Consider the following 24,585-nt stretch of genomic DNA (forward strand, 5'->3'; position numbering starts at 1 on the left):
GTGTAGACGTGAACGATATTACGCCTGTACGTCTGTGAATTATGTCTATTTATATAAGTTTTGGAACATTTTGAATAAATTAAATAGACAAAAAAGTAATAACAAAGAAAATGAATCTTTACCACAAAAAGATTTCATCCAGTTTTATAAAAAATTAAATAGCTGTGACATAAATCACAATATTTTTCACTCTAAAATTATTAAAGATTTTGACTCTCTAAAAGAAAAGTTTAATTTATCACATGTTACAGATGACTTAACTCACTTGAGTTCAGAGATAACAATTGAAGAGAAAGTAACAGCTATTCGTTTAATTAAAAATGGCAAAAGCACATCAGCCGACATGATTTCAAATGAAATGCTGAAAAATGCAATCCCTATTTTAATAAAACCACTTCATAAACTCTTTAATAGCATATTCGAATCTGGTCAATTTCCGAGAATATGGAATGAAAGCTTACTTGTTCTCTTGCATAAGAAAGGGGACAAATTTGATCCAGGGAACTATAGAGGTATATCTATTAGTTCCAACCTGGGTAAACTTTTTAATAAAGTTTTATATAAACGTTTAGTAAAATTTATGGATATGATCTGAGACTACTATATTTATAGTAGTCTCAGATATGATCAAAAATTTAATAAGTAAAAATCAAATAGGTTTTAAAGAGAAAAGTCGTACAGCTGACCACATATTCACTCTTAAGAGTTCTGTTGTTCATATTCGTAAAATCGAGAACAAAATAAGAAAAACATAATACCGTTGGTAGGTTTTGCATCAGAGTTGACCGAACGGTATAAAGTGTGAAACAGTGAACTTCCTAAAAAGAAATAGCGTATCCACGTGGATCAGAGGAGACATTTTTTTTTGTAATAGGCATCTTTCGGACCACTCGTGCAGGATGTGTACGCTACTTATATCAAAAGCCTATCAAATCAAATAAAACATATAAAAATAGTTAAATAAACAAATTAAACCCTAAACAAGTTTGTTTTCGATTGAGGTTTTCGATGTTTTGTAGCATATTGTCTTGAATGCACAACCGCTGGAAAAAGTTAACACTATCTTTACAAAAATGTAAAAAAACTCTTTGATCATTGTAGTGTCGAGTCGATTTATGAACCAATGAAAACACCCGACATATCAATTACGTCTAATGTGCATACTAACGCATCCGTTAATAGCGCACCCGTTATCTCAATGTTAACGGACACGTTTGTGAATACCACGTTAAATTTTAACGGACGTACCCGTTAACGTCTCCGTTAAGTTAACGGGTCCATTAGTTAACGGATGCTTCGTGAATAAGCTCCCTGGTAACCGATCGTGAAAGACATTTAATCGAGAAGACATATGAAAGGTCAGTAAATATTCTAATTTTATTAATTACACCGACACATTAACAACAAAATAAAATTGTCTGTCAAAATGGTTCAACATTATGATCAGTATTTCAGAATATCCAGTTTCAAAAGTACATAGTTATTACAAAACGACAAAAGGCAGATTGCTTCTCGACATTTCAATGGCACAAAAAATGTAAACAAACACTATTTTTTTCACTAATTCGACTAGATACACTACGTTTATCATAATAAGGGCATTGTATTTGAATTAATTGAACGGTTCTCATAGTTATTTTGTATATATATAGTCCGAAACTTGGAAAATAAAGAACTATTTACACAAAATTGATTTTTTAGATCGTGAAAGATCACGTACCGCATTTTTGAAGATCGTGAAAAAGATCGTGAAAGATCTGATGATACGAAGGCGTTCAAGTTATTCTTCCATTATATGATAATTGATATTTGTTATTGGTATAGAGAAACGCTAGATAGGTCAACATCCTCAATAGGTTTAAGCATTTCAAAGTATTAATATTTTCAGAAAATGAAAAGAAACAACAACTACAGCAATAAGAAAAGGCAATGAGTGACAATACGCCAAAAAAAACCCAGTGAAGGCGAGCCAATGGAAGAGTTTGAAGATACAAATAACATTACATAACATTTATGTTGTTTGGCCTTTTGAATATATACCTGTATGCTAAAGCGACAAGGTGTTTCGTGTATGGTGTACATGTCTGTCTGCATGTTTCTTATATGACCATGCTGACTACAGTTATTTTGATTTCTTAAATGAAAGTAATATGTCTATGTCTGGCTGTCGGTCATAGTTCATATACTTTTGACCTTATGTTCCGAATTAATTGGCCAAGCATAACTTTTACATTTGTCAGTTTCTAAGGCACTGTAAGGATCGGAACACATTTATTTGGTGTACGGGATATTTGTAGGGATTTGTATCGCATGGTTCATCTGACTTTGACCTTTTTATGAAACATTGACAATCTTTTAAAGCGTATTTGACACTTCTAGTAAAACCCTTGATATTATAGACGTTCAACAAATAAACTATCATAAGTAAAGCAAACAAGACATTACAACATTTGCGCTTTGGTATTCTATAATATGTACTATATAGTTAAATCAATCCTTATCTGCGTTGTTAATAAAGAACTTAAGAAGTTCTGTTGCACAACATGTTGGTTATCGTTCAATCCAAAATAACACATGAAATGAGCTGTTTTTGCTATGATATTTTGTTTGATGCCTGAAGTGCACTAGACCGATTCACAGAGTTGAATCTTTCACACTTATTTAGACACGTTATTAGTTGTTTGGTTTTTTTTTAACTTTCAAGGTAAAGTGTGGAATAGAAAAAAATATGATAGCTTTAATGTTCATCCTAATCAAAATAGTTACAGGCTTCAACTACTTTCAGATTTATCAAATGGTAAAAAAAAACTGATTTCTGATTTCTAGTATTAAGTCTGGTGACGCATTTTCTTTCACGATCGAAATAATACGTTGCCTGATCTTTCACGATCAAGTTTGATGGAAATTCAACAAATTCAAAGTTTTCATAAACAAATTAACGCTTTTAATGGAAGAACATACTTTAATTTTACTGTACTATCAGATACACCAAAGATTAAATTTCAAATATATCATGATATTCTGAAATATTATAGGTACAAAAAGCGTACAGGTACAAAAAGCGTGTTATTTGTAATTAATTTCATAGACACGCATTGCGCCTTTTGTGTTTTTTTTAAAAAGTACTTCATATTTTCTTTATCTTCTTTCACAGTTATGTTGAGAAAGTTAAACCATTTTGACAGACATATTTTTTTTCGGATTTGTTCCGCGTTTGGAAAATTAAGCGTTTTTTTCAAAGATCCTGAACTAGAATGTACATTAAATGTCTTTCACGATCCATTACCAGAACTTTCCTGATCCGTTACCAGAACTTTCACGATCGTCTCTCAATATTTGACCGCCGTAATAGATATTCTCTCACGATCATTTCTCTCGATAAACCGAATGACACCCGTGTTAAAGTCCTGTATGGCAGTTCTCAGTTTAACTCACTGCTAGTAACTTCCAATTACAAACTGTATTTATAGATTATCGTTGATCATCTTAACGAGATTGATTTTCTCACTTGAGCCGGTACGACTTACATGTGCTCAAACAGGGTTTTAAATACATGATTATGTACTATAGTATAAGCAAACTGGTAAAATACATGTTGAATGTATGGGACAATTGTTAGATAGCTGGCAGGTACTATCTGACCTTGACCTCATTTCATGGTTCATTGGTCAATGTTAATTGTTTTGTGGTTTTATGGGTTTGGACCCTTTTTCAAGTTCTATTAGCAATAGGTCAAATATATTTGGTGTAACGTGCACAAGTCAGTTTGAGGTTTTTTTGTGCTTTGGTTGGTTTTCCAAATACTAATAGCAATACGTGGGGTAAGTTTGATGTATGGGACAATTGTAAGACGTCTCATAAGTATTATCTGACCTTGACCTCGTTTTCACGGTTCATTGGTCAATAATATTTTTTTTGTAATTTTGTCAGTTTATCAGTTACTTTAAGGTTTATGTACCCTTCTGTAGCCATTTTTGTAAGAATTTTTCAAACCTCAATTGTATCAAAACTACAGATATAATGAATAATAGAGATAGGCCATTTAGTACATATTCCAAGGGGAAACTTGATTCAAAGCATTATTTTTTACTGTTTCATTGCATTTGATAGAAAAAGAGGACTTTGTGGCAAATAAATCAAGATTTTTATAGAAAATGCTTTGCGTCAGATTTCCCCTTGGAATATGTACAAAATGGTGTATCTTTATTATTTATTATATCTGTAGTTTTGATACAATTGAAGTTTGAAAAGTTCGTACAAAAATGGCTACAGAAGGGTACATAAACCTTAAGCAAGAGCTCGAGGTTGACGATATTTGGTGTTAAATGATTGTCATGATTGTATAGTGTACATGTCTGTCTGTCCATGACTCCACAGATAATGTTAAACCAGATGCTCCCGAGGGCGCAGCTTTATACGACCGCAGAGGTTGAACCCTGAACGGTTGGGGGAAGTTTGGACACAACATTCAAGCTGGATTCAGCTCTAAATTTGGATTGTGATTTAATAGTTGACACAGCATAGGTTTATGACACAGAATAAATGTGTTCTAATGCACTTAAAAATTTTGTTTTGCCTTAACTCAATTTACTATGCTGTTGAAAATTAATCCTTTAAAAAAATGTTTGAAGAAATTTCCTTTTACTTTTTTGAAATCTGAAATGAGAAAAATTGAACCTGCCCCCCCCCCCCCCCCCCATTTTTTTTCACATCCCCCTTTCCCTTATCCCAAAACAGATCTCAATTCAAAATTCTAATTAAGAATTGAATGCTTCTTTTTGTAAATTTATTGGGGTGTAAAAGCGTTGACAGAAGTACATTTTGTATTCCGCGCTTCATTCTAAAAATGTAGGCACGGTCAACGCTTTTACAACCCTATAAAGTTACAAAAAGAAGCATTCAATACTTATAATTACATTTTTTAGCTAGGATCATGAAAACACGATTTTTATCCAGTTTAATTTAATTCACCTGTGCACTTTATTGTGGGACCTCCTGTCATCATGCATGATAAATGTTATTGTATCATGCAATTGTTTACGGAATAACATGTGATGTGCTGTTAGCCAATCAGAATAACGTATTATAATGAAACATACATCTAATGTAATTATTGGAGTTTGCAACAATAACTACTCATTTAAATACATCATAAAATATTAAAATGTAAAATAAAGTGCTTGTTATCACTGAATGAAAAAGATTGTTTTAATTTATCAGTTGGTAGTAAAAGTGTATATATACATTGTATATTGTATAAAACAATGATTTCAGTTGATTCAACTACTATTCTGGACAAAGAAAGATAACTCCAATTGAAAATTTCTTGCTATTGCACAATATTGTGCAATTATATTTTTTTGCTATAGTGCAATACTGTGCAATTGAAAATATTTGCTATTGCACAATACTGTGCAATTGAAAATTTCTTGCTATTGCACAATACTGTGCAATTAAAGAGTTCTTGCTATTGCTGAATACTGTGCAATTGAAAATTTCTTGCTATTGCACAATACTTAATATAATAATTTTGGATCCTGGTATGGACCAACTTGAAAACTGAGCCCATAATAAAAAAATCTAAGTACATGTTTAGATTCAGAATATCAAAGAATTCACAATTTTTGTTAAAATCAAACTTAGTTTAATTTTGGACCCTTTGGACTTTAATGTAGACCAATTTGAAAACTGGACCAAAAATTAAGAAACTTCATACACAGTTAGATTTGGCATATCAAAGAACCACAGTAATTTAATTTTTGATAATATCAAACAAAGTTTAATTCTGGACCCCGATTTGGACCAACTTGAAAACTGGGCCCATAAAATAAAAAATCTTAAGTACATGTTTTGATTCAGCATATCAAAGAAGCCCAAGAATTCAATTTTTGTTAAAATCAAACTTAGTTTAATTCTGGACCTTTTGGACTTTAATGTAGACCAATTTGAAAACAGGACCAAAAATTAAGAAACTACATACACAGTTAGATTTGGAATATCAAAGAACCCCAATTATTTATTTTTTGATATTATCAAACAAAGTTTAATTTTGGGCCCCGATTTGGGCCAATTTGAAATCTGGGCCAAAAATAAAAAATCTGAGAACATTTTTTAGATTCAGCATATCAAAGAACCCCAAGGATTCAATTTTTGTCAAACTAAGTTAAATTTTGGACCCTAAACTGTTGGGAACAAAACTCCCAAAATCAATGCCAACCTTCCTTTTATGGTCATAAACCTTGTGTTTAAATTTCATAGATTTCTATTTACTTATACTAAAGTTATAGTGTGAAAACCAAGAAAAATGCTTATTTGGGCCCCTTTTTGGTCCCTAATTCCTAAACTGTTGGGACCTCAACTCTAAAAAATCAATCCCAACCTTCCTTTAGTGGTCATAAACCGTGTTTATATTTCATTGATTTCTATTTACTTACACTAAAATTATTGTTGAAAACCAAAAATAATGCTTATTTGGGCATTTTTTTGGCCCCTCATTCCTAAATTGTTGGAACCAAAACTCCCAAAATCAATCCCAACCTTCCTTTTGTGGTCATAAACCTTGTGTCAAAATTTCATAGATTTCTATTTACTTAAACTAAAGTTATAGTGTGAAAACCAAGAAAATGCTTATTTGGGCCCTTTTTGGCCCCTAATTTCTAAATGTTAGGACCAAAACTCCCAATATCAATCCCAACCTTCCTTTTGTGGTCATAAACCTTGTGTTAAAATTTCATAGATTTCTATTTACTTTTACTAAAGTTAGAGTGCGAAAACTAAAAGAATTCGGACGACGACAACACCAAAGTGAAACCAATAAACGACCAAAATTTTTTCAATATTTGCGGTTGTATAAAAGAGGAGTGAAAGACACCAGAGGGACAGTCAAACTCATAAATCTAAAATAAACTGACAATGCCATGGCTAAAAAGACAAACAATACTACACATGACATAACATAGCAAACTAAAGACTAAGCAACATGAACCCCACCAAAAAGTGGGGGTGATCTCAGGATTGTAGTTACGAGAAAAGGAACATATCCGATATCATCTGTGAAACTATTATTCAATAATGGTCATACAACTTGTGATGGTGTCCCTAAAATTTACTGAGGGATGATTTCAACTTCACCATTTGGAACTCTTGGTTTAAAAGCTTCCTTGTGAGCAGCAACCCTCTCAAATCATGATAGGAAATACAAGCACAGGAATATGGTATAAATTGGGAGATATATACTCCATATGCACGTGCTGCTGGAATGTTGCTACTTGGAAATGGAAAGTTTACAATTGGAAAGCTGAAATCATCTCTTTTGTCGTAAAGTTTTGTTTTCAGCCAACCATCATTGTCAATTTCTAGATGTAAGTCAAGATATGAGGCTGACTAAACTATATCTGTTGTATTCTTTACCTCTAGTTTGATGGGATAAATTCATTCAACGTAGCCACACAAATTTTGAGTTATTAAGTGAGAGAACATCATCTACATGTATATAGTGGAAAGTAAAGTTAAAGGATATTGCTAACTTCTTATCTTTCTTCACAAGAAGTTCCTGTATGAAGTCAGCCTCATAAGTTTATATGATACTTGCTGTTGAACCTTTGTGTTACAGACTTTCAACATAAATTCAATAAGTAAGACAGGCAGGACATTTCACAATGTGCACTCTGGTTAATCTTTCAGTCAGTCTCCTTATGAATGATAAAGCACTATGATATGACCTTGACCGTAACCTAACTAGAGACTTCATCATCAATAGAGATTTCCCTCTCATTCAATGAGATCATGTATCCCAAAAAAGTTGCAATCTGATAAAAAAATCTTAAGATTAGCATCTGCAAACCACTTCTTTGCACCAATTCAGTTTATTCTAAGTAAACATTACCTAGACCCCAAAATCAATAGGGATCTTTATTTCATTAAATGTGACAATATATCAATGTTTATTAAAGCTTATATCTGTGCTTTGTTTGTATTCTTTCCAGTGCTTCATTCTGATATATTGAGTTAACTGCAACTGATTTTTAGTTTGTTCTCATGTTGCAGTTTTAACACTGTCCCAGGTTAGGGGAGAGTTAAGCACTCACCCACATGTTAAATTAGCTATAAAAAGATGTGGTATAAGTGCCAATGAGTAACAACTCTCTGTCAATGTACGGAACTATAAAAATCAGCATAAAATGACACTAAATATCATTGGGAGACATTTGAAATGGAGATGACATAACACCACACTGTTGTTAAGCTTCATATTATGCTTTCATAACATTCAGTTTGAAACAACTCTTAAAATAACCTAGGCTGACAGTATAAATATGTGGATGATGCCTTCAATAGCATGGGTAGGCCTAATATCTTTGAAAAAGAATACCTTGTTAGACAAAAAATTTATTAATATATTAATCTCTAAATGGCTCTTAAAAAATATGGGAGAGGAATACAAATTACCCCTTTTTGTTGATTTCGTGGTCTATGACTTTTTTTTTGGTTAAACAGCCTTTCCTGTTTCAGAGAGCTATATTCAAATTAAGAGCACTTTATGGAGGCAGATGAAAACTGATTGATAGTTATTGATATTCCAGTCTTTAATGATAAAATCAGGAAATAAAAATAAAATTGCCCAAAAATTATCAAATGTATTACAACACCCCCTAACAAAAACGTCATGTACATGTAAAATGCTTCACAGATCTATTTAAAGTTCTTTTTCTATTTCTCTTTCTTTTTTTCTTCTTTTTCTTTCTCTTCTTTCTTTTCATCTTCTGTCTTTTCTTCTGAGTGATCCTCATAGCTACAATGTATATAAATTAGTGTTACAGAATTGACTTCTTATAGCTCTTTAGTACTATTCAAAATAACTATGAAACTGACCTAAGCTTGAACAATCAAAGTTGATCTTTTCCTTATTTTTGAAGTATACCCCATATCTCCTTTCAGTCATATTCACATACAAGAAGGTAAAGTTCAGTTGTGTCTATCAAATGAGGAGCATGTTCTACATGGACAATTTCATCTTTCAATGTTTCTATAGACATATTACTCATAGTAAAATTGAAAGGAGCAGAGCCAATAACCCAAATTAAAAGTCTAATGAAGGTGAATTTTAAACTTCACTTGTTGTAAATCTAATGTGTTTGTATTGCTCAAACATTATTTTTGTAAATATATCTACTGAAGTATAATATTCTAGAAGGAACTTGGTATTAGTATTTTTTTTATATCAGTACTTAAATTTGTCCATTTCATTAAAATGTGCTGTATAACTGTAAAATGTAAAAAAAAAAGTGTCCTTATCCAAATTGTATCAGGTGACAACATTTCCTTCATTCTATGATACGTGTATACAGACAAATAGACTCTGTTTAAGACACTTTTTTATTGCAACTTCACATAAGTGTAAATAGAATTTTGAGTAACTTATCTAGTTATGTTGAATATTTCAGTATTTATACATAATACTTACTTAAACATGGCCTTGACCTCTCCCTTTAACAATGCAAGAGCAATTGGGATTCCTAGACAAGCTGGTACTAAATATAACAAGGCAGGCTGAAAAATATACATGAAATATATTAAAACAAGCTACAAAATACAATGATTATATAGAAGTAGTTGACTTGTCATTTGTTAATGTGGTTAATAAATGTTTCTCGTTTCTCAATTAGTATATAGATTAGACCATTGGTTTTCCAGTTTGAATGGTTTTACATTAGTCATTTTTAGGGCCTTTTATAGTGTGCTGTTCAGTGTCAGCCAAGGCTCAGTTTTGAAGACACTATAGGAGTTTTCTTTTACAAATTTTGACTTGGATGGAGCATTGTCTCATTGGCACTCATACCACATCTTCTTATATCTTAGGGCTAATTGAGGTCACAGCTTTTGTTCCTTAATTGTCATACATTTGTAAAAGCATTCAATCATTTCTTAAGGTTTACTAAGATCATTTAGAATATAAAAGAACAAACTTGGCCTGTATCTGAAAGTTTGGACATATATTATATGAACTAAGTTTTGGAAATGTATTAAAAGACATAATTTCTTTAAAACCAAGTCTTGTAGTTTCCTACAAATACTGAAATAGCATACCTTTACTAATTTATATAGAATAACATCTGAGACAATGGTCTGAATAGAAGATGATTTCAATTTTTAAGCATTGAAATATAAGTTGATACCCTTAAAATCTAACAAAAAGTCTTTATAACTTATTAAAATTATAAACATTCACACTACTCAATCAAATTAACATTACCTGTGCGTGCTTGAAGAAATGCATTACAAATATGGTCATTACTAGTCCCAAGAAATAAGCAGCAAAACTAGCATAAAAATATGTCCTTGATTCTTTCTTCTGACTGTAAAAACAAAATCAAAATTTAAACATACTCTTACAAAGTTAAGCCATTGTTTCACCATCATTGTTTATGATTCAATAAGTTTATGTAGAATTTATTTTTAACAACACATTTGCACACAGACTAAAAGATTTTTTTTTAGAACTTGATCTACCATATTTCACATTTCTTATCTGCTTTTCAAAATGTCCTGAGAATAATAAAAAGTTACAAACTTAATGTGAAATTAAAGACATAAATCCTTCAGAGTGAAAGGATGAGAATGTAACATTCACAACAATATGGTCTTAAAATAGTAATACTCTCTTAGGTATCTCCATATCTTTCTAATATCTTTATCAATTATAAAGCTTCTAGGTATAATTACTCGTGGTGGAATATCCCTTTTTTTACCCATAAGAAGTATTAAATCTAAATAGTGAAGCTATAAAGATCCCGAGGATTTGCTCATGTTCTTCTCAAGTGTAAAGGCGAAAAGTATAACAACTCTTGGATATATAATAGTAAAGCTATACATAAAATGAATATTCCTATACCTACCTAATATCAAATCTCAATAGTAAAGCTATAAATATCCCTGGGATAACTATGTCTCCCAGTCCTAACATGGCAAAGTTATTGGCTTCTAAGCCTTTCTGTAACAAGTCTTGTGGGAATACCACTGAAATCACAAAATAAATGCATCTTACAATCATGCTGTATACAACTGAAATAGTAACAAATTAAAACTTTAAATGTCTTTTATTTTTTATCAATGTATTAACCTCTGACACAGTTAACAATCTAAGAAAGCATGTTTCCTGTATTTCAATTGATTTTTACGCAAATCTCTATACTTTGTACATGTATTTTGTAATGGTGGAGGTCTAGTTTCAAGGCAGTTGGGTGTCTTCAACAATTGCTTTCAAAGGGGATCATGACTCTATCCTTTCCTCAAAATTTGACCCTTACTGAATATTTTAATTATTTTTAATATATTTTTTTTTAATCTTATATCTATTTGAGCAATAGTGGAAATTAAATTTAGTCCTTAATACAATGCATTTGATTGGACTTTCGAGTACTTACATTTGATTGGTGCTTCAAAGGACTTAGCAACTGTCACCATGACATTGGTGCCAAAAACCTGAAAATGAAAAACAATGTACTAGATTAAAGTATGCATTTTTAAAAAGTTCTTTGACATAAAACGTTGAAACTCATCAGCTGGTAATACACATTGGGCACTCTCTCTAGTTTTACAATGTATTATGTTATTTTATTAGGATATTTATTTAATCTTGTTGTGACATTACAAAATTTTCCCTAAAATAAGTTAAGTTTAGCATTCGGTTTAACAATAAGCACCAGCTTCAAAACTGGAACTATAGGTTAAACTACAGAAACAAAATATCTAAAGGGTAATTATAAATATTATCAAAGATGAACAAATACTGGTTTCCACTAAATTTTTCATAAATGTATAAGTTTAATTATATAATTATTATGTGAAAATAACTACAAATATTGATCATGACGTACCCAGAATATATCATAAACAAAGAGTCCACCTAACAGTATGCATCCAGTGCTCACTTTGTTCAGTGACAGGAGTTCTACACCATTGATAGCAAATGCCAATCCAAACAGGTTGTTGGCAATCCAATGCTGAAGATAGAAAAATGATAAACTTTAAATATATGGAGTTACATGCTAAGTCTACTGAACTTCAAGAATTGTGTTATCTACCGGTTACCAGATTGACAAGGATGCAAACAAAATAATTCAAAACATTCATTGAGTTTGGGTTTTTTTTACAAAAAAATGTATGTAGAATTTTTCAAAGCTTTATGAAAATTCTTTTAATCAAAATGACAGATGAAGTAAAATTTATCCCATTCTGTCAAAAGAATGTGTGGTTTAACTATTCTTACATACAATATAATATGTAGAGACAACAACATCTGGGTTACCGCAAGGTGATAGTTTTATTGAGTCGACATGTTTCGCCAGCTAATGCAGCGTCATCAGGACAATATTACAGAGTTTACATGTTCATAAAGTGTATATAATGCGGTTTTATTAATTCTGACGTAAAAGAATAAAAGTGAAAGTGAAAATTTAAAATAGTGTTCATAATGTAGCAAGAATAAAAGTTAAGTTTCTAGTGGTAATATTGTAGAAATGATGGAAGTGGCTCATAAATGTCAGTTCATTTCCAAATTGGACACCACCCCATTGGCCATCCCATACCAATTCAACTGGCTTCGCTTCAAGGGAGGTACTGCTTCCATTGAATTAGTAAAAGGTGAAGTGTATGATCGCCGCAATTCTGGGAATTGTAAATCTTGGTAGATGTGTTCGAGGTATTGTAGGTGGTTCTGGCTGCGGATGAATTTAATGTTCAATTTCTGTAAGGTTCTAAAGTGGGCTAAGTTTTTCTCTTGGATGGTTATCGTAGTAGGAGCGGGTGCGGTTGCGGTTGTATTATCCTCCATATCTTCGTCGCGGGTTTTTCTTTTCTTCGAGGTATGGGCGGTTTCTTCAGTGAGGTTGGTGGTAGAGTGAAACTGGTCGGTAGACATGAGACTGACGGTTGTAACTACAATGCAGGACGGCTAAGGTGGATTGTGTGCGGATGCAGGGGTTCACAGAAAAATAAATAATATGTGACGAGTGAACCAACACCTTCTAACGGAAAAGCTGGTAGAGTAACCAAGATGGATACCGAAGTATGCTGTGGTTGTCTTAAAACCTCATGGAAATATAATATGTAGAGACAACAACATCTGGGTTACCGCAAGGTGATAGTTTTATTGAGTCGACATGTTTCGCCAGCTAATGCGGCGTCATCAGGACAATATTACAGAGTTTACATGTTCATAAAGTGTATATAATGCGGTTGTATTAATTATGACATAAAAGAATAAAAGTGAAAGTGAAAATGTAAAATAGTGTTCATAATGTAGCAAGAATAAAAGTTAAGTTTCTAGTGGTAATATTGTAGAAATGATGAAAGTGGCTCATAAATGTCAGTTCATTTCCAAATTGGACAACACCCCATTGGCCATCCCATACAAATTCAACTGGCTTCGCTTCGAGGGAGGTACTGCTTCCATTGAATTAGTAAAAGGTGAAGTGTTTGATCGGCGCAATTCTGGGAATTGTAAATCTTGGTAGATGTGTTCGAGGTATTGTAGGTGGTTCTGGCTGCGGATGAATTTAATGTTCAATTTCCGTAAGGTTCTAAAGTGGGCTAAGTTTTTCTCTTGGATGGTTATCCTAGTAGGAGCAGGTGCGGTTGCGGTTGTATTATCCTCCATATCTTCGTCGCGGGTTTTTCTTTTCTTCAAGGTATGGGCGGTTTCTTCAGTGAGGTTGGTGGTAGAGTGGAACTGGTAGGTAGACATGATGCTGACGGTTGTAACTACAACGCAGGACGGCTAAGGTGGATCGTGTGCGGATGCTATATTACCACTAGAAACTTAACTTTTATTCTTGCTACATTATGAACACTATTTTACATTTTCACTTTCACTTTTATTCTTTTCATCATAATTAATACAACCGCATTATATACACTTTATGAACATGTAAACTCTGTAATATTGTCCTGATGACGCCGCATTAGCGGCGAAACATGTCGACTCAATAAAACTATCACCTTGCGGTAACCCAGATGTTGTTGTCTCTACATATTATATTTCCATGAGGTTTTAAGACAACCACAGGGTACTTCGGTATCCATCTTGGTTACTCTACCAGCTTTTCCGTTAGAAGGTGTTGGTTCACTCGTCACATGTTCTTACATACATTTAAATGTCTTTAAAATACATTCTGAAACACAACAGTTTGGTTTGAAAACTAGTTCTGGATGTCAGGCTGCTGATATTTTTTAACAGAACATAAACCAGAAAATTTTAAGATATCATCTTCACTTACCTTCTTGACAAGATACCAAATGCCAATAAGACCACAAATGACTAGACTAACTACATCTTTTCTGTCAAACATGTAATTTAACAACTCTGAAAAACAAACATACATGTATAAACTATCGATCACAATTATAGATATATCCTGAAGTATGAATTAAATTGTCTTTTTAAAGCCTAAAAGTGTACCTGTTAAAAAGAAGTCCTCCCCCCTTTACTAGTAAATTGCAGTAAATGTAGACTTAAAATAAAACATGTGGACATAATCATGATAATGTGTGTAGTTTTATTAGTATTAGATAAACGTTATTGAACAACAATTACAGATAGACTGCTCAAATAAACTTTATAAGTGACTACTGTTCAAAGGCCTTATAAATGGGAGACACTTTTCTTATTCATAAAACATGAAAAATAAGGAAAGTTTTGTTCATCAAAGAACTAGGGAAAACCTGAGCCCTTAGGTCAAACACATCAATTTCATCCTAAATTGTTGTCAAGAAAATAGCTACATTGTATATTCACTTGTTTATACAGTTAACTCTCGTTGTCTCGAACTTGGTTGACTCGAAATTTCGGATGAGTCGAAGTTTTCACGTGGTCCTGAACTTTGTTCCATATAAACGTATGTAATTCGACTCCTGATGAGTCGAAATTGGATGTGTCGAAATTTCAGTTGAGTCGAACTAAATTTACGATCCCAAGGTTAACAAAACCATTCAAAATTCATTATTTATCTCAAACTAATACACATATGTCAAAACATGACCTCCGGCATTTAAATGGATTGAAGAGTTAATCTGACAATACACGTGTAATTAAATTTCCAGTAACTGACCACTGTATTGATTTATGACATGCTGTTTCCACGAGTGTTTACCTAAGATTATCTTATATAGAATTTTTATAAATAATGAGTGATATTGTTTATGTTCATGAAAAAGTATTTAAAATGTTTACAAAACAATTAATTGTCAATTACACTAATGAGCTTGGGTGTGTATAAAGTAAGGATTATGACTTCCGTTGATGATCACCTAAAAATTACTCAATCAGCGTCTTTAATCTTGTTGTATTTTCTTTTATTAAAAGAAAGAGTGAGATAAAACAAAATGAAGAGGAATTTAAATTTTTTAAAGTCTTTTGTATCCGAGAATAAACAATTTTGTCAACTTTAAACGACCTGAATAACGAAACTATCGATTGGAAATTACTCTCTCGGATAAAAGCCATAGGAAACAATTGTAACTGAAACAATTGAATAAGTAAAACAATGTTATTATAATAACGAAAGACCATGACATACAAATACATCGATCTGATACCAGAATATCTATCCCCTTCCCATATTCACCCTGATTTATTTTAGCTTTACCATGCTAGGCAAGAGTTGTGTCCCTTGTTCAGTCAAACTTCCGGTTTTCGCTTGAGTCGAACTATGTGTATCTCGAAATATTTCTCCGGTCTGGCTGACTTCGAGATAACGAGAGTCGACTGTAGTTAGTTTTATTGGGATTTAAGTGTGAAGTGGGATTGGCAGATTTTTTGTGAGTGTGACATGTGAAAGTTAAATTGTTTAGCATGAGAACAGGAAATGAAGAGGAACACATGAAATTACACTCATTATTATTTGAATGACAAGTGCAATATAGATCTGACAAAACAATAAGAAGGATCTAGAATCAGACCCCCTTATTCACTTTTTATAATCAAGTTCCCATTGTAAAGTATCTTTTTTGTAGAGAAATAGATGCTAAAAAGTTTGATTTACCTTCTTTCTTTTCTTCTTTGCCTTGTGTAAATATCAGGTGGTAATCCATATTTGGAAATGAAGGTGGGATGAATTTTGATATGATTGGGCTGAAAAATATCAAATTAATGATAATTGTCCAGTATAGTATAATCAGTCAGATAGATTTGTTACATCAAAAATAAAATCTCTGAAAGTAGTTTCACTTTCATACTTTATTAGAATTTTTATACATTTAACATTGACATCTACATGTATTGTATTTCAAAATCTACCAAAAAAATAACAAAGACTTTATAAGGTTTTCAAATTCTTCTTTTGTAGCTATTTGTCATTAAGTTATGAAAAGAAAAGAAGGGGTTATCAGGCAAAATGTTTAATGCTACTATATGCCATTGGATAAAACCAAAGGATTTGGAAAAATCATACAAAAAAAAAAAAAAAAAAAAGAGGATTCAACATCCTTTTCGATATTTTTTTTGTACATTAATGAGGCTGTTAGTTTTCTTGTTTGAATTGTTTACATTTGTCATTTTGTTGCCTTTTATAGCTGACTATGTGGTATGGGCTTAGCTCACTGCCATACAGTGACCTATAGTTGTTAATTTCTGTGTCATTTGGTCTCTTATTGAGAGTTGTCTCATTGGCAATCATATCACATCTTCTTTTCTATATCCTTAAAATTTATAATTTAACTAGAAATAAAAAACTCATACATACGTTCCAATGTGTGCTAGAGCCATTACCCCAAGTAAGAAGAAATAAAACGTCAGTAACAAGTTAATGTAGTCTTTAGAAAATACCTGAAAAACAAAAAGTTTTATACAAGCATGAAATATGCAGCTATACAATGTACCTTGAAAATTATAAGTAAACAAGTAAATTATACATAATTCTTATAAGTTGATGAAAAGACATCCCAAGTTTCATATTGGAAATATGTCATAATTAGAGATTTTTGCAAAATTTGTCATGATTTCAACATAATTCAGGCCTAGGAACATTAAGTATAAACAATATATATTCAAGTAAGATATGTAAAATATCATAATAATCAGTATGTTCTATGACTGACATATGGGGTTAAGGGATGTATATACCGGAATATACATTGTATACTAACAAAATGCAAAGTACAACAGAGACATTTTCAAGGTAAATATGGGGAGGTCACTGGAGATAAGGTTTCAATAGTCAAAAGATGTAGAGAGTCCTATCAAGTACAGATAAAAAAAAGAACATTCATCAATCATCATATTGATGTGGTATTCCAATTGTCTATCTATACACATGCTATAAGCAGATGCAGTGAGTGACTGTCACTCAGTCTGTGAGTCTGACCTGTCGTCATCTTCTGACCCCAAAAAATCAATAGACTACAGGTCTTCCTTACTCCATGGGGCATTATAAAACCAAGTTTGGAAAGATACTTATTCAGGGATCAAAAGAGTTTAAATAAGGGGCAATTTAGCTTATAAGGTATGAACAGATATGATCATTAACTTGAAAGCGCCTTTATCTTGACTTTCCCTGGCTACATTTTACATGTACAACAATGATTTGAAATGTGCCAAAAGATATAAAATCAGAAACGTTGTCACATAAGATTCAATACACAAAATTAAGGGTACTATGTATCAGATGAACCTACCTGGAATACTAAATAAATACCAAACAGTGTACAGCTAGCAATAATAGGAAACATCGCAGCATCTTTACCCGTCATTGTTTCAGGTTTTTCTCCAGATTCCTATAAAAACATGAAAATGATAAAGAATGAAAATAGTCAATATCAGAAAGACAATTTCAATGATTATTATGGACATTGACAAGGCTCATCTTAATCAAGAGTGATATGGTGTTCATTTGTATTCAAAAGGTTTAAAACTATAACTATGATAGTACAACTACATATACCATGGAACCCAAAAGAACTGCCATGGCATTGAAATCACAAATACAAATGGCTGCCTCACATGACATATATACATGTATGTATTGTCACATAAGGAAGTGTGCAGATGTCACTTCAGGAAGCGTGCAGAAAAATCTTTTCTAAATTCTTGAATGATTTTTTTTTTCTTTTTCTTCTTTTGATATACTGTTTTAGCTTTACACATGTAAATGATTGAAGAACACTTCAATATTGCTGTAAAATACCAACTACATGTATGCATGCATGCATGCAGTATGTGAAATTATTCAAATGAAAGTTATAATTAAATACAAAAATTATGAGTTTTCTTGATAAAAAAACCAACACAAGTTCACTGACAAATGGCTGTAAAGCATAATTAGCACTTCTTTAGTGTTTCAGTGTTATCTATTGGGCTTAAGCTAGGTAATTGGAAACTTTATAGATGTTCCAGACCGTATGAGTATTTGGACCGTATGTGTACTTTTTCAAAATACTCATACGGTCGGACCGTACGCGTACGGTCTGACCAATATTAAGAAGGTAGTCAAGTTTATTAGATACAAGTGCATATAACTGATCAACACAACTTAACTCTAAAATTAATATAAAAAATTCAATTGTGATTGAAATACAAACTTTAGATTTTAATTACTTTAAAAAGCACGCTAATTAAATCTGGTAATCTTTTATAATTAGCATGTTGATGTAATACATTACATTTTTTTTCTGTATTAAATTATGCTCACTGAAATTGAAGATATCGGAAGTAAGCATAATGTGGGAGGACAATTGTTTTAGAATAACACAAAAACATAGGAACATGCATGAACTGCAAACATGTAAATGTAAAAAAAAATATTACGTTACTTGTGGTTGCAAGTGTCACCTAGTGCGAGAGTATAAACATAGGATTCAGATCTACACTTCAACATGTTCAACAATTATTTAATTTCAATTGTTCGCTTGTTCACTTTATCCATCTTATTGTAATAATAAAAACAATTTGTAAAACTAAAAATAAAGATTTTGATAAATGTTTCTTTAAATTTAACCCATTTAATTTAATAACATGTATTGCCAGCTGGACCGTATGCGTATACTCATACGGTCCGACCGTACGCGTATGGTCGGACCGTATGGGTATACGTATACGGTCCGGACCGTACGCGTACGGTCCAAATACTCATATGGTCTGGAACATAGACACATACACCAGCCTCTTTATACTGTATAATATGCACTATAAATGCTATATAATTAAATGTCCCTACAACTACAAATGTAGCAGGGAAATATACACAGAAAACATGTTTGAAATCCTAGAATTAGTCTTTAGATTTACCTTTTACACTGATAATTATGATTTGTTTGTTTAGAACAAAAATTTAGAACTTGGTAATAGTCCATATGTCACCAAGTATTACTGCCTAAAGAGGCATGGACAGTTATTTCAAGCAGACTTTTCGTAGTCAGACTGCATTATTTTTCATCCTATTCCTAATACAATTAAATCTGTCGTCATGGAGAAATAATGAAAAAAATCATGCCAGACAAAAATAAAAACACAACATATGTCAATCTACCTTCTGGTCCTTGTGATATTTCACTGAGCGGAAAGCTCCTACAAAGATCGGGAAGATTGCCATTAACAGTAAACTTCCATATGCAACCGCCATTCCTTCTGGGGTTGCTGGAATTTTGGCTGTAGCATTTGCAGCTGTGTCATTTCCAGTAATGTTTACAACCGGTGCTTCACTCACGCTGTCTGCCATTTTCAGTTTTCTGTATAAAAATTGAATGACTACTTCCGGTAAACGTCAGCAAACATAAATCGGAAATTCCCTTTTTCTACTAGAGTTATCTTTCTTTGATCAATACCAAAACCTAACTCGATCTGGAATAACCATGAAAACGATCAATAACGCCCGTGAAAAAAACAATTTTTTTTTTTAATTAATTCATAGAAAATGAACCGTTACATTCGTAGTGGAATTCTTTAAAGACAATAAACTCAAATTAAAAAAAAATCACCTGCTCTATTTAAAAAAGATTTCTAAAGTCTATTGGAACAAATACTACTGAGTAATTCAATTGGGAAAGAGTTAAAAAAAAATGCAAGTTATACACTTAATTTTTACTGTAAGGACTATATTCGACCATAACTGTGTCCTGGGACCTTATATCTATGATCTTAGTATACATTTCCTAGATACTACGTATTCTATTACATGATTAGGATGATATCCAGTTGTAACCAAACAAAAGAAAAAAACTAAACTAAATATTAGAGTCGGTATAACCTGAGACTACTATAACAATATATACTGTGTTAAAGTAGTCCAGGGTATAACTAATTGCCAAGTCTGTTTAATGACCTGAAAGGCTTTTGATGGTCTGCAACCTGACAAAACAGAAAATATTTCAGAGTTTTTTTTAAATTTGACTTGTTTTTGTCGAGCCTGCGACTTTAGTGCAGAAAGCTCGACATAGGGATAGTGATCCGGTGGCGGCGGCGTTAGCTAACTTCATAAAAGCTTTATATTGTAGAAGGTGGAGGACCTGGATGCTACATACTTTGTATATAGATGCCTGATGTTACGAAGTTTCCGTCAGTCACATCATCCAATGTCCTTGGCCTAATTTTTATGGTTCAGTGACTACTTGAAAAAAGTTAAGATTTTTTGTAATGTTAAATTATCTCTCATTATAAGTAATAGGATAACTATATTTGATATGTGCGTACCTTGCAAGGTCCTCGTGCCCGTCACACAGTTTTCACTTGACCTACCTCATTTCATCGATCAGAGTACAGGTTAAGTTTTGGTGGTCAAGTCCATAACTCAGATACTAAAAGCAATAGGTCTTGTATATTCGGTGTATGGAAGAACTGTAAGGTGTACATGTCCAACTGGCAGGTGTCATTTAACCTTGACCTCATTTTCATGGTTCAGTGGTTATAGTTAAGTTTTTGTCTTTTGGTCTGTTTTTCTTATATATTGTATGCAAAAGGTCAACTATATTTGTTGTATGGAATGATTGTAACGTGTGCAGGTCTAGCTGGCAGGTGTCATCCGACTTTGACCTCATTTTCATGGTTCAGTGGTCAAAGTTAAGTTTTTGAGTTTTCATCTTTTTTCTTATTCAATACGCAATAGGTCAACTACCGGTATATTTGATGTATGGACATATTTTATGACCTAAATGTCATTCTAATATGACGTCCTTATTACGCTTTGTAAACACAGCCGTGTTCTAATTCAAATAGAACATGGGCTGCACGTGATTGACGTCACAATTGAAATTGCAACGTCAGATGAATTTTGAACAACGCCAGAGATCATAAATGGACATTTTTGTTGGTGTTGCTCGCTAGGAAATTAAATAAAAACATTCTAAAAGTAAGTTTAAATGCTTCTGTTCTTTTTTTATTGATAAACTGCTGATTTCCTATAACGTTTTGGGCTTATGAAATCAAAATGGTGACATTCCTCCGAGCGTCTACTATAGGTCCGCTTCGAAGTGAAAGAGTTCAAATATTCCTATTAAAATCGAAATAATTCTATCCTGCCATGCTCTATGCTCATTTTAACATGGGTAACGCTCAGTATTAAGATATTAACAAATATAATGCCTACCCATGTTAAAATGAGCATAGAGCATGGCAGGATAGAATTATTTCTTAAGTCGTAAGGTTTTATTTGACCTTGATCTCATTTTCACGGTTCATTGCTCATTGTCAATTTTTGTTTTTTGGTCTGTTTTTGTTAATCTATAAGCATTAGGTCAACTATATTTGTTGAATGGAAGAATTGTTAGATGTATATGTCTGCATGGCATTGTTCATCTTACATTGACCTCATCTTCATGGTTCATAGGCCAATGTTTATAGTTTTCTTGGTTAATGTAAAGTTTATGTGACAGTTGTAATAAATCTTTTTATTTAGGACTATCAACATAATATCAATGATTAGTAATGAAGGCGAGTCATTTCAGCGTGTGCATTCTTGTTTGTAAAAGGAACTTTTTAATCTTTCGGTTGATCTGTAATCTCTGCTTTACACGAAGAAACAGGAGTACTTCAATTTAGACCCCTTAGTATTATCAAAGATATAATGATGTACTAGGTGATGTATCTCAAGTTGACAATATAACTCCAAAATCTATATATACTACCAATTTCATTGAGCCGCAACTCCTCTGAAGCCATACTAAGTCGGAAATATTTCATATAAATGTAGTGTTTTATACTTCCTAAATTTGTCTTTGAAAACAATCTTTTTTCAACAGAAAACGCCAATTTTGAAAAAATAACCCAAATTCGGAAACCGCTATCGATCCGTGTCTAATACGCTTCGCAGGATGAATTACCCGCGAAATTTAAAAACCCTTTGTTTCAATACTTGAATTGTACCGCGATTTCACGGGCAATGTTCCAACACTTGTCCAATCGACTATATAGCACTGCGGGCAACTTCTTCTTTCTACTAGAAGAGTAAACAATTGGTTTTAATTTAATTTAAAAGTGTTGTGGGTAGTTTTTCGCTCCCATTTTATGAAATCTTTGATTCGGGTTGATGCTAAACGATACATGAAAAGTCTAGCATATATCTTTCTAATATCCTAATTTTTATAATAAGCATTTCTAATTAAACCGAACTGAGCATGCACACAAGATAAAGCTTTTTTTCGGGGACGGAATGTGTAAGTTTATGAAATATCGGGTGAGGGAGGATAAGTATAAAAACAATGAGCATTCCGGTTATAACAGGAACATATCTATTGATATGATGCTGTTATATATACTGTTCCCAGGTTTAATGACTAACATAATTTTACTTGAGGTCACCAGAACACAATTTTTCAGAAGAAATCAGATAGTTTTGTAAGTGGAGTGAAGAGATTTTGACAGCATAAACTTCGCCTTACGAGGATATCTTTGTGTATAATTATTAAGGTCTTTCCTTTTACTAAAGGGAAAGACCTTACTGTATTTCTTCTGACTATTATTATTCTTTTTGTTCCGCCAAACTTTGACAAATTCATCCGCGTTAACCGTAAGACGTGTCGCTTTCATATTTACACTTTGTATCGGTGTCATGAATACCTATCCTGAACTCACCCTGTGAGTCAAAATATTTTGTCGGTTTGGAGTAATCCCTCCGAAACCCAAAAACCTTGTTATCGTTCCAACAGCGTAACCGTAATAGGTAGAAAAAAACGAAGGGTGAAATTTGTTCAGGACCTGACCCCGGTTCTTCGTTACATTTGGATCGAAAAGATTCAACGACTCATTGGTAGGGTTATGCCCCTATGAAAATTAACCGGTGTCGGTTGGCCACCAAAACTCAGAAACTGTAAGTCGTAGACACCTAGGATCTTCACCAATCATCATCAATTTATGTATCTTTGAAAAATACCTCAAGGTCAAATTTGTATGTTGACCTTGACCTTTGACCTAACACCTTGTTATGGGATAATCTCATGAACCATTATACTAACAGAAGTTTTAAATAGTGGAAAATGTTTGGATCATTATGGCGCAACTTTGTTACATTTTGACCAAAGAGATTTGACCTTTCTATAAGGGGCATAACCCCTGTTTTAGGTTTCTGAAAACACAAAATCAGCTTTAACTATATAACCAAAGGTCCTAGACCCTTGGGGCTTCAGTAATGGCATTGGGGAGTAATGACCTTGACAAAGGTCAAAAGGTCAAAGGTCAAGGTCATGTCCCAGATAGCGAATTTAGTGGTTTTAACCTTAAATAAAGGAATTTTAGTGTGTTTTCGAGCTTTTTAAGGTTGACCTTGACCTTTTCAATACATTCTACGTCTGTTGGAACATGCATTTTACATTACAAAAGGAAAGACCTCTCAATTGTTCAAGAACAATTGACAGTTTAATTATATTTATATTTCACTGATACATTAAAAAAATATTGTAAAATTGAATGTTCTATAAGCTGTATTGTCTCTGAATAAAGTATTATTATTATGTCTTCGTTTAGAGCGTCTTCCTCCATCATGGATTTTGAAGTAGCAGATAACAGTTGGTCTAGATCTTTAATGAAATGTGCAAATTTTGAGAGTAGTATGTAATTCATTTGTAAGACTTTAAGTGAAAATATAGAAAATTATGTGTTTCGTTATATTTACGGCTGTAATTTCTAAATTAAACACCATATTTGTGTTTCATGCATTTTTTTCCCCACAACTTTGTTAATTAAGTGGAGATAACTCAGATAGTACAGGAGATAACTCGGATACAACAACTTTATAATAGAAAGTGTTGTGAATTTACATATTTTAATTTGTAGCAAGAAAACTACACTGTCTCTGTGTCATTTGATTTATTGTGGAGAGTTTAATCTTTGACAACCATACCAAAAATCCTCTTTTCTAATATGAATCAGATTGTCTATTAATTTTATCGATTAATGGTTTATTTAGCCTAGTGTGTAATCGACCTCGATGAACTTACTCAGTCCAGTAACTGTTCGACTGGTGTTTTATCGAGCTAGGTATGTATTCGACCTCGATAGAGTAAACCAGATTGCCCAGTTGTTTTATCGAGTCGGGTATGCTATATACCTTGGTAGACTAAACCAGATTGTCAAGTGATGTTTTATATGTTCTAGTGTGTAATCGA

General features: G+C 32.6%; 1 protein-coding gene across 1 annotated transcript; it reads right to left on the reverse strand.

The window, feature by feature from the left end:
• Positions 1 to 8,370: 8,370 nt before the first annotated feature.
• On the reverse strand, positions 8,371 to 19,745 carry LOC134695234 (minor histocompatibility antigen H13-like). Its single transcript, XM_063556451.1, has 11 exons — positions 19,521 to 19,745; positions 17,671 to 17,769; positions 16,740 to 16,822; positions 16,041 to 16,129; positions 14,277 to 14,362; positions 11,877 to 12,002; positions 11,424 to 11,481; positions 10,896 to 11,016; positions 10,253 to 10,355; positions 9,464 to 9,549; positions 8,371 to 8,791 (listed from the first exon to the last, which is right to left on the reverse strand). The coding sequence occupies exons 1-11, from the start codon at positions 19,707 to 19,709 to the stop codon at positions 8,710 to 8,712; spliced, it is 1,122 nt and encodes a 373-aa protein (XP_063412521.1). The 5' UTR covers positions 19,710 to 19,745; the 3' UTR covers positions 8,371 to 8,709.
• Positions 19,746 to 24,585: the final 4,840 nt, after the last annotated feature.

The sequence above is a fragment of the Mytilus trossulus genome, chromosome 1 (assembly GCF_036588685.1).
Source record: "Mytilus trossulus isolate FHL-02 chromosome 1, PNRI_Mtr1.1.1.hap1, whole genome shotgun sequence".
NCBI lineage: Eukaryota > Metazoa > Mollusca > Bivalvia > Mytilida > Mytilidae > Mytilus > Mytilus trossulus.

Excerpts from the sequence above, each read along its gene's own strand:
- LOC134695234 (XM_063556451.1), bottom strand. The coding sequence starts at position 19,709 with ATGGCAGACAGCGTGAGTGAAGCACCGGTTGTAAACATTACTGGAAAT. Across the intron at positions 17,770-19,520 it reads AATATCACAAGGACCAGAAG|GAATCTGGAGAAAAACCTGA; the intron begins GTAGATTGACAT and ends ATGTTTTTATAG. Across the intron at positions 8,792-9,463 it reads GAGGTCAAGGCCATGTTTAA|CTATGAGGATCACTCAGAAG; the intron begins GTAAGTATTATG and ends TATACATTGTAG.